The sequence below is a fragment of the Rhinopithecus bieti genome, unplaced genomic scaffold (genome assembly GCF_001698545.2).
Source record: "Rhinopithecus bieti isolate Rb0 unplaced genomic scaffold, ASM169854v2 scaffold_36840, whole genome shotgun sequence".
In the NCBI taxonomy this organism is placed as follows: Eukaryota; Metazoa; Chordata; class Mammalia; order Primates; family Cercopithecidae; genus Rhinopithecus; species Rhinopithecus bieti.
The window spans coordinates 52,286-64,417 of record NW_016816502.1 but is presented as its reverse complement, the minus strand read 5'-3'; the positions used below and the strand labels follow the sequence as shown (position 1 = coordinate 64,417).

Genomic DNA, 12,132 nt, shown 5'->3' with positions numbered 1-12,132 from the left:
CTGAAAGTCATTGAAACACAAGACTGAAAAATGTAAGGATGAAGCACTTTCATACATAGGGATTTTTGCCATACTTTCAAATAGCTGTATAAAAGCAATGAGCTAAAGAAGCCTAGTTGGTCCAAAGAATTTCAAAACTTAAGTGAAAGAGTCCAATGGAACATGTTTACATCTCAGTGGAAAAAAATGTTTTAAGCTCTATTTTGAGGGGCAGTTTTAAAACATTTAAATATTACATTAAAATTTAAAAAAAACATTTAAAATATACCTACACTACATTTACTTGAAAAAGAAAACCTTAATATTGGCAACTATATCTACTAAGAAAGATGAGATATAACACAATTTTAAAAGTTAGTTAAAACCATTTGACCTTTTGGGTAGATGCATTATTCTTCTTTTATAAACAACATATGGTAAGTAGGAGTAGTGATAATTATGAAACAAATCTGATAAGTGAAATAACATAAAAGTTTGCATTTTTCTACATGAAAATTGTATTTCTTATAGTTAATAGACTAAAAAGGTTCTCATAAATGGCATCAATATCTTACAGTAGACTAATTTAGAATAGATCCACCAGTACAAGCTAAAACATTGTCACAAGAGGAATTTGGCAGTATCTAGCAAAATTACAGAGGAATTTTGACCTAGGAATCTCACTTAGAATCTGTCTCAAAGATGCATGAGCAAAAATACCAAAGAACATACATTAACTGCCCTTCTATTGGTAACTGTAACAGAATAGAAACAACCCAAATGCTGACCAATGGGGAATGGTTGAATAAATCACAATGCATTTATTTTAAATAATTTTAAAAGAATTGATAAATACCTATACATACTGTTAGAGAGCAGTTTTTTTTTTCATTATTTCCCCTCCAGAAGCCTTTTCTAATCTTACACACACACAATCCCATGAAATTTTTAATTTTTTTTTTTTTTTTTCTCCAGAGTCTCCCTCTGTTGCCTAGATGGGAGTATAGTGGCGCAATCTCAGCTCACTGCAACCTCCACCTCCCAGGTTCAAGCAAGTCTCATGCCTCACCCTCCCAAGTAGCTAGGAATAAAGGTATGTGCCATCATACCCAGCTAATTTTTGTATTTTTAGTAAAAGACAGGGTTTTACCATGTTGGCCAGGCTGGTTTCAAGCTCCTGACCTCAAGTGGTCCACCCTCCTTGGCCTCCCAAAGTGCTGGAATTAGAGGCATGAGCCACCGTACTCAGTCACCCCTATGAAATTTTAATACCACAAATATATCTGTTTATGTACCATGGCCCTTTGAAGGGTCACAAACCATTGTTATATTCAAGATTTTTTTTCACCTTTCAAGAGCCAATGTTTGCCCTCTTGAGGTAGTATCTCCCATTGAGAATGCATGCTGTAGAGCATGTACAATATCCAGAGTATATTGTAAGGTAAAAACAGCAGGTGGAGAACAGTATCTACAGTGGGCTAATGCTTATCTAAGATGAGAGACAGACAGATAGATGGATGGATAGACAGATATAAACTAAAATTTTTAAATGGCGACTTATTGTAGGGGTTGTGGGGGAGAAAAATGGGGTCATACTGATACTTCCAATTTAAATTCAAGACTATATGAGTTTTACTTCTTCAGTCTTACATATGTATTTCCTTTTAATCAGGCTGAAAATTGTGATTACTAATGACACTAACACAATTCATCATTTGTTTTATCCCACAACATACACAGATTGTCTCAGAACAATATTATTAATACAAACAATATAGGACTTTTTCCTCTTTTCCTTAAGATATATCCCATATAAGATGAACAGTTAAATTACTGTTTTAAAGTCACTTTAAAAAGAAAATTATTTCCCAGTTCTGTCCACTACAAAAGCCTAGAAATAATGGCCAATCCAGTAGCAAGAACACGCCTACTACCCAGATGGATTTCTAAATACTATTTCCTACTAAAAGAAAGTACGGCTCCTTAGACAAATGGCAGATTACAGGTCTGGGGTAGGAAATGTATAATATAAACATCCTGTCATAACACAAAGTAAGAAAACTGTCAATAACTACTTAGGAAGTCATGTCAAAAGACTCAAGAATGAACTTGAGGAGGTTCCTACAAATGATAATTCAATTTGAACATTGATAAAAATTAAAAAGCAAAGAAGTTAAAACACTTTGAAAGCATATAAATCCATGTATTTATAATATCTTTAAAAATTCATCAGTTATCTTTGGAGGATGCTAGATTTCCAATTCATTATTTTGAAAACAGCTAAATAAAGGAAAATAATCTAGCATTTATCCTGTCTAATCTTGTAAGAACTGTCCTTCAAAGGGTGACCAAATAATTGTTATGGGGAAACATCAACTCATAGAAATGTTCCAGTGAATAAGTAAAGAAAAGTGGGACAGAATTAACGTATCATAATTTGTAGCCCATAATTAATGATAAATCTAGAGAACTGTTAAATGGCTGCTAATCATCAAAAAAGATTTTTATGCTTCTTGACTGAAATACACACCACTGTCTATTAGGTGCTCTTGTCAAAGAGTAAAATTTAAAGCTAATCAAGCTTTTAAATCTAACTATCAATTACAGAGAATATAGGTGAAAAAATAACATGCTAAACATGGAAACAGTTTACAAAATCCAAACTATGAGAAGCACTATAAGACAATCCAGTTTCTTCGATTAATATTTTGAAAGAAAATTAGAATGGATAACTATGGATCAAAAACCACTTGAGACACATCAACCAACTGCAATATATAGATATTATTTGGACCCTGATTACAATAAACACACTGTAAGAAAGAATTTTGAGACAAACGGGAAAATCTGAACACTGACTAGCTATATTTGAAAATATAAATGACATTAGAGTTACATTTTTAAAAAATCCTTACCTTTCAAAGATACCTAATGAAATATTTATGAATGAAACAAAATGTTTGGGGTTTGTTTCAAAATAATAAAGGATATAGATAACACAAACTCGGCTTTGCATTGACAACTCAAAGATGATAAACAATTTATCTAGCTTCCTATAACTCTTTTCATATAATTTCCTTTAGTTTTGTGTATGTTTGAGTCTTTATAAGTTTGTTTTTAAAAAAAAAAAAAAAACAGTGACAGTGTAGGATATAAATTTAGACCTAATATTGCTTGGCTCTCAATTATTTTTATGAAGACCATTGATTCTTTTTTAATGCAGACTAGAGGTTAGCACTCAGGTATGTGTTACCTTCAAGTGTAAATAGTCTTCAACAAATCACCATAAAGAATTATGGTGAAAGGTCCATATGACTATACCTACTGATATTTGGACACCAAAATAATAAAACTTTCTGTCATTTTGGCATAACTTAAATGCAGTGTTCTATTTGACCTTAGATAATAAAACTTGAGTAGCTTCCATTTTTATGCATCCTTAAAGTAATTTTAAAGTTTAAATTATCTAATACAGATTATATAATGTAATTTAATAAAGAACCTCAATACTAACACCAAATAGTATTTATTTTATAATCACAGGTACTTTATATATGCAAGAATTTGTCTAAATAAATCCTTAAATGCAACTTTCAGAACTGTAATATTTTTCACCTATTCATCCTCAATCTAATTGTTCTTTTATATTCTCGGCTACTTTGACAATAGATGTAATAATAATGACATATGCATTATTATTAATCTTAACAAAAATATTTAAGATAAATCTGCTAACACCTTGTTTTAAAAGTATGTATCCTAATAATCACATACAGTAATTTAGAGTGGTGAGAGAATCTACTGAAATGACAACTAAAATATCATTTTCTGAAAAATATATCCAGCTAAGTAAACTGAAACAATCCCAATACTTTCTACTTAGATATGCCTCAATTTGCACATTAATTCAGACCTTCTACTAAGTTGTATGTTCAATACAGTGACCTCTGTGCTGTTCTTATCAGAAAACCTTGTATATCAATAAACTCTGTAGCAATTCTAGTTTCATCAAAGAGCAAGAAGTCTGATTTCTTCATCACAAAACATACAATGTGGATGTTTTCTTACTACAATATTTTAAAATCTAAATTATAGGAGATTTAAGGTCAAATAACATGTTAAATACCTTTTGATAGATCTAATAATAAAGATCCCTTAGATGGAATCTCAAGGTGGCCACTAATCAATGAAATCATAATAAACTGGGACCTATAATAAACTGAGTGTTTTGCATCTTTTCTTTCAAAAAAAAAAAAAAAAAAAAGCTTACAAGTAGAAAACAAGCTAGCTGCAGTCATTTTTATGCCAAAATCCATTAATATGGTAGTTCGTGGCTGCTGAGCAAACCTATAGTTCAATTGCCCACAGTTTGTACAATTAAATTAGTATTGATGTTCAGAGTGATCTCTCTGAGGTCCTATAAGATTCTCAAACAAATATATTAAAAAGCATAGTTCTCGAGTCCAGAGGGACCCAAGTTGAATCTCTACTGTACTGTTACTTAACTTGCTATATGACCTTAGTTTTCCTATCTGTAAAGTGTGGGTAACATTCCCTATCTCATAGTTTTTTGGGGAGTGGGCGATGTCCATATACTTAGCACAGTATCTGGTATAGAATACTTAAGTATTCAATATATGTCCTCTGTTGTAGAATGGTGGTGGTAGTAATCATGGTATGAAGCAATAGGAAAAGAATGTTAACAACAATGATGAAAACTAAGAGTTTCTACACAAAGCTTTACAATAAGAAAGAACAAATAACAACACTATAGCACTAAGTTTCAAGGTAACTAAAGATTTTCTGTATCAAAATCTGCAAGATATCAACATTCAAATGCATTCTTGTGGGTTCATAATGAGACTTTTGTACTACATGTGCTTAAGCATTTGAATGCCATTAGCCTCAGCAATACTTTTAGCTAAATTAGTATATAAATGATATATATTGTTTCAATGATTATCATTTTTATTGGTAATAGATAGCAAAATTTCATTGCATATGTAATAGTTAAAAATATTTATATCCCGGCCAGGCACAGTAGCTCACGCCTGTAATCCCAGCACTTTGGGAGGCCGAGGCGGGCGGATCACGAGGTCAGGAGATGGAGACCATCCTGGCTAACACGGTGAAACCCTGTCTCTACTAAAATACAAAAAATTAGCCGGATGTGGTGGCAGGCGCCTGTAGTCCCAGCTACTCGGGAGGCTGAGGCAGGAGACTGGCATGAACCCAGGAGGTGGAGCTTGCAAGTGAGCCGAGATCACGCCACTGCACTCCAGTCTGGGCAACAGAGCGAGACTCCGTCTCAAAAAAAAAAAAAAAAATTTATGTCCTAATAATTAAAATCACCTAATTCTGCAACAATTCAGGCAGTAAAATCATTCAAAATTTTTTAAATTTATAAATTCAACAAATGTACAAAAGAATTATAATTATGAATTATGCAGTGAGTCAATATTACCCTTCAAGTTCTGAAGAGGGGAAATCAAACTTTGGAACTTTGGAACACAGATACATCATACCCCCAAATCCATTAGTAGAAACCTCTTTGAATAGAGACAGGAAGATGTGTTAGTTGAAAATTTTGTTTTAGAAAGAACAAATTTATATAGGAAGATGCTACCACTTTAATTACAAATCATGAAAAAGTTGAGAACCCAACAGTAGTTATAAATCAGGCTTCTCAATTATGGTGCACATTAGTATTTCCCAGAGAGCTTTCAAAAAAATACAGATGCTCAAGCCTTAACCTCTAGAAAGTCTGACTTAATTGGCTGGGTAGGGTGTGGCACACTTTTTTAAAAGCTCTTCTGGAGATGTTATTATGCAGCCAGGATTAAGAACCACAGTCATATAGACTATAAATGGGAAATTAGGGACAAAGATTATAGATGGGAAAAAAAAAAGAGTGGAATAAAGGGTCAAGACACATTTGGTAATATACTGAATAATTCATAGATTTTACAAATATGTATTAAGATGTGTACAACATAGCTCTTAACCAAGACATTTAAATTCAAAGCCCAATAGAAAGATCTAAAATAAAAACAGAAACCATAACAAAACATGGTAGGAGACTGTAAAATTTCGTTAGAGAATATAAACAAGGTGCTCTGGGAGTTCAGAAGTCACCAAAAAGGTTTACATAAAAAATAATTTCAAAGTCAAAAAATACAGAAGGAATGAGAAAAAAGAATACATACATAAGCATTATTTGCTACTAATGACTAGAAAAAATGTGATGTTAGGTTAATAGTACACAGAAAAATGGTAGCCAAATAAAACTATTAAAATTCCTTTTGGAAAACAGAGATTTGCATTTGCGGTAGTTCAACTACTAGAAAATTTTGGTATGAAAATTTCCTTTAAAAGCAATAGAACCAGCCTGGGCAATATAGCAAGACCTTATCACTACAAAAAAATAAAAAAAATTAGCCTGGCATGGTGGCACAGGTCTACAGTCCTAGCTACCCAGGAGGCTGGGGCAGGAAGATCACTTGAACCCAGGAGTTCAAGGCTATAGTTGAGCTATGATCGCACAATTGCGCTCCAGCCTGGGTGACAGGGCAAGACTGCATATATATGTATTAAATAGAGCATTTTTAAAAAGCAATAGAAAGAGCATTATAGCCAAAAGCAAAACCTGGACTAATATCCATAAAATGGAAAGACTATTAACAAATAAATTCAAAAGAATCCTTTGCTTGTCCTACTGAAAGATTTCTTATTTCAAGTAAGACCCTATGCTTAGTATATGGACCACAAAATGACTAAAATGTGGCCTCTGATATAAAAAAGACAAAAGTGTGTGAAATTCAAGTAGAATATTTCTTCTTTCCTAATGGGAGAGTATAATTATCTCTTATGCTTATGTTACCATAAGAGACCTCCAATACATATTTTCCTGGATAAAAATCAATCTATAAAGCATCCAAAACTAATTCTTACGCTTCTAAATAAAGTTAAACGGCCTGTGAAGCTATACAAGAAAGTAATGTTGATATTTAACAACCTTTAGCAAAAGGAAAGATAAAGTCAAGAAAGTAAATCATCATACAGGATTTGATAGAAATTTAAAACAAAACACAAACAAAAGAATAGGGTTATAATAACAAGTCTTAAACTACCTTCAAGTATGATTCAGTATTCTTCCTTGATTATAAAAACATTTTCTTTTAGACTACTTTTGTTTTTGAAAATAATTTGCTATATGTTTATCAGAAGTTAGAGACTCAAGTTCTGATACCAAACTTTTAAACAGTTATAAACATATTGGAACTGACATTTGATCGGAAACTTTACAGAAATGTTTTACATGAAGAAATAACATTCTTTACACATGTGATTCTAAAAAAAAAAATAGATATTGAGCAAAATGTAGAAAATCAGAACATCTGAAAGTCTTTTAAAATCATAGACATTTTGGCTGAGCATGGCGGCTAAGGCCTGTAATCACAGCACTCTGGGGGTCCAAGGAAGGCAGATGGTTTGAGCTCAGGAGTTTGAGACCAGCCTGGGTAACATGGCAAGACTCCGTCTACTAAAAATAAAAATCAGGCCAGGCATGGTAGCTCACACTTGTAATCCCAGCACTTTGGGAGGCTGAGATGGGCAGATCACCTAGGTCAGGAGTTCGAGACCAGCCTGGCTAATATGGTGAAACCCTCTCTCTACTAAAAATACAAAAATTAGCTGGGCATGGTGGCGGTCACCTGTAATCCCAGCTACCCGGGAGCTGAGGCAGGAGAATTGCTTGAACCCAGGAGGTGGAGGTTGCAGTGAACCAAGATCGTGCCACTATACTCCAGCCTGGGCAACAGAGCTAGACTCCATCTCAAAAATATAAAAAATAAATAAAATAAATAAAAATTAGCTGGGCATGGTGGTATGTGTTTTTTAATCCCATCTACTCAGGAGGCTGAGGTGAGAGAATGGCTAGAGCCGGTGGTGGGTAGGGGGACTGAAGGTGGGAGCAGAGGTTGCAGTAAGCTGAGAGCGCACCATTGCACTCTAGCCTGGGCAACAGAGCAAGACCCTGTCTCGAAATAAAAAAATAAATAATAGACATTTTTAAATGAAGAATATTTTATACTTTAAGTTACAAAAAAAAGTAAAGTTGAAAACAAAGGTAAGCTCTTCCTTGAGCTCATAATAAATACAAGATTATAAAATTTCTATTCTGTAGCCCAATAAATCATAAACTACTGAGAATAAATAAATATCCAACCCGCTTCTTAAAATCACTTTTCATGAGTATTGACCATAAAATCTAAGTCAAGGAAAACAAAAGTAAACTGCATGAACTTTGAGGTAAAAATTAGAATAGTTTGAGAATTTGTGTTTGCCAAGGCAGCATTCAATCTTTGATTCTACTTCTCAGCCCTGTACTATCTACAGGATATTGGCTCCCAATATTCATCAACACTCATGATATTATACAGTAAGTGATAAGTTAAAAACACACCTTCTGTCATTACAGAAATTCATTTTTCTAAGGCAATGACAACACTGACATTTATTGAAAAAATATATACCACATACAAATTCAAAAAAGATAAATCCTTATAATTTCAGAGGTGAAAGAAAAATTAAAAATAATGTAGTTTCCATGCTGGGGAATTCAAAGTAGACTTCAAAAAAGCATGAATCACCCAAAATTGATTGCAAAATTTTATGTACAGGTATATTTTTGTGGAAAGATGGTGCAACAGTAGCTTTCAATGGATTCTCAAAGAGGTTTGTGACTCAGAACATTTTCTATAACCATGCATGTCTGGATTAGGTTCCACTCCTAAGGTCAGAGCTCCACAGCAATCTTTCCATTCATCACACTGTATTACACTATATCATAACTATGCAGTAATTTGTGTTTCCTTCCCCATGCCAAATAAATTGTAGAGACTTTTAGATCAATGAACATCTCTACTTTATTCCTGACTATATTCCCAGTATTCATTCTGTCTGGTACTTGACATGTAATAGGTGCTCAACAGCCATACCTTAACTGAATGAATCAATCAATTGTTCATCTAATTAAATTTTGTTCAAGCTTTAAAAGTGCATCCTAAACATTCCAATTACTTATCTTCAGTCAATAAGAATTTATAATTCAATTAAAATAAAATTTTTTGAGGCCAACTTTTCCATAATGGATTAAGTTACAGAGCACATCTTCCATAAAACTTTACAGTCACTTACTAGTATGTGGTTTGGATGGTTTTCCCAGTAGACAGGAACTTCTACAAGGATACTGCAAGCCTGCTTAATGGAATGAAATTTTGATGGCTTGCAATTAGTCTATAAAATAAATACTTTGGAATTATTTCATATAAAATATCTAAAACCTAAGGTATTTTCAAAATAATAGGAGAAATTGGGTCTTTTCTATCACTATGTTATATTTTTTTTCTTTTGCAATTTGATAAACAGACTGCGAATCAGAAATGAATTTTAATAATTATTCAATTATAAATCTATTAAAGGCTTTTAACACAAACTTAATTTTAAATATACTGGTATTCTCTCCACCTTGACCTACCACTGTGACACAAAGCTATTTCAACATTTTCAAAATGTTATTTTTAATGTGACTGGCCTTGCATTTATCTCATCTCCTAGAAATTTTAATTTTGCTTCTCCATCCAAATGTCTCTGTAAATATTATTCCTTATGGTTTTTGTTTTGCTAATACTATAATATCAGATAACATCATTAAACAAATGATCAATCTGGAAGAAAAAATATCCATTTAATTTTAAATACATTCACATTTTTAACATTAAATGCTAAATTTTATCCTTTAAAAATTTCTAACATTATTTCTAGTGGCTTACTTAATGGACATACCGGAAACTGTGAATGCCCTGAAGTTCCTGCTGTAGAACCTCTTGTGTTGTTGCTATTAAGTCCAATGCTCCAACAAATTCAGAAGTAGATAGTAACACCTGTACTGTAGGCTGAGTCTGGTGTACAGTGGCCATTAACTTCAGCTTATTGTATACTTTAACACAATTATTTCTGGTAAGTGCCAGTCTTAAAATGTGGAGTGATCCTTCACACATTACTTTATCAATCTGTGCAATTTTATCTCGAAGCATTTTTACAGCCTGGGAAGTTTTCTTGAGGTAGTCCTGCAACTCATGTTGAGAGGTCATTGCATGAAAAAATGCTTCGGAACGTAGAGAGATCTGGTGAGCAATGTTTACTTCCACGATATCCAGATAATGGCTCAGCTTAAAAGAGAAGGAAAAAAATATGAAGTATTATGAGCATACCTTCCTTGATTATCTAAATACTTTATGACAATGATAAAAGATTTCTACATATACTTTAAATTCCATTGTGTGAATTGTTTGATTGTGAGATTCTTGAAATTGGGCACAACAAAATGGAAGGAAGATAAAGAGTACAGCCCAAAGATATAAATGTAAGACAAAAGAGTACAAGGTGATTTACTTTCCTCCTCTGTTCCTGTCATTACCACCTTCCAAACACCAACTGCTTTCTAAAAGAGTACCCCACAGACATCTCAAATTACAATTCAAGTTTCATATGTTCTAAGATCTGAGAGAAAGAGAATGATCTCCTTAGCCCCCAATATCATCACACATCATTTATCTGACTAAATAGATGATTATACCTTCCATTTATTGACCACCTCCTATGGATTAGGCACAGGTATTTTATACACATCTAATTTTTCTAATTTTAACAATCTTGAAATATAGATATTATTATTATTTTACAGATGAGGAAACACAGAGAGTCATGTAGTTACTAAGTAGCAAAAGTAAAATGTTGGTATATCTCTGACTGAAAAACTGAAGCTGTTTCTATTATACCATTCTGCCTCAAAGTGCTGAATAATCCAAGATAGGCTGATGGTTCAGTCACAAATTATAGATAAGGTACTGTAATTCATTTGGATTTTTTCAGACTGCTTATTTTACATTTCAAAAGTGATTCTTTTATCAATTTGTAAAACTCAGTTTATTTCCAATGTATTTTCCTCTTAAAAGTTCCACAAACGCCTTAAACAATTAGCTCATATATATTTTATTAGTAGTACTACCAAGATAATTCTTATATATTTAAAATGCTTTCTAAATTTCAAATATAGACTTCTAAAACTTGTTTTTTCTTCCTTTCTAACTGCATATGCCTTTTTTGACTATAATATCTTTCCATTTTCACCCAATTTTACTTTGAGATTTTTTTTAACCCACAGCTCAGACTTCAGGCATTATCTCTGAATGTCTCGGGATAATTCATAGTTTCAAAGGGTTAATGAACTTTCAACATTTAAGTCTCATAAGATTAGAAGAGACTATTTGGTCATCAAATCTGTTTCCTTAAGGAAACACAGAGTATCATTCAAATTTTCAATAATGCTCCTTCAATAATCTTACAATATCTAAATAGGTTACAAACACATTTTCCCATAGTTTAAATCTTGAGTTTATGCCCTTTTGCTCTTTCATCTTCAATATGGCTGTTCATTTATTCACTAAAAAAGCAAAATGGGCACAAATGTACTAGGGTAAATTGCAAGGTAACATGGACACAATTCCCAAAACAGTAAATGGAGAACAGATAACTTTAGGACAGTGCTACCCAGAATGTGATTTATATGCTGCTGCCAGTCTGTGGACTGTTTAACATGGCCATAATAAAATAAAGAATTTTGCTAGAAAATAAATCAACCACATCATTAAGCACACTGTATTTTTTTCACACTTTTTAAATGAGGTAAGCAGTGCAGTGATTTGCATTCCAGTGCAAACTCCTTATTTTACTGCAGACCAGCACTTTGCAGAGCACAATAGAATACAAATTTCGTTAATTCTAGTTATAGTATCCTTGTTCTTTAAAGCAAACACGATAAACCAGCTGTTGTCCTCATAAAAAGAGTTTAAAAGTGCTCTCTTGGAATCCTGTCTTCTATTCCTATTCTAAGAACAGAGCAGAATGAAAAGGAGTCAGAATGTAAATATAGCAAATCTGATTCTGCAATTTACAAATAAAAAAAATTTCCATTACTTTAGTCACTTTAAACATTCAGCATAAGAAAAACATTTGAGTCTCAAAGATTTTTTGAATTTTCAATAATCCATTGATTTACTCTTTTCAAGGCATAACATTTTATAGTTT

General features: G+C 32.7%; 1 protein-coding gene across 1 annotated transcript in view; it reads right to left on the bottom strand.

Annotated features, from left to right (window-relative positions):
- The window catches only part of VPS54 (VPS54 subunit of GARP complex), a 127,891-nt gene that overhangs the window by 67,085 nt on the left and 48,674 nt on the right, over positions 1 to 12,132 (bottom strand). Inside the window, 1 exon segment of the mRNA XM_017854926.1 lies at positions 9,829 to 10,214. Coding sequence (XP_017710415.1) covers positions 9,829 to 10,214 — 386 coding nt within the window.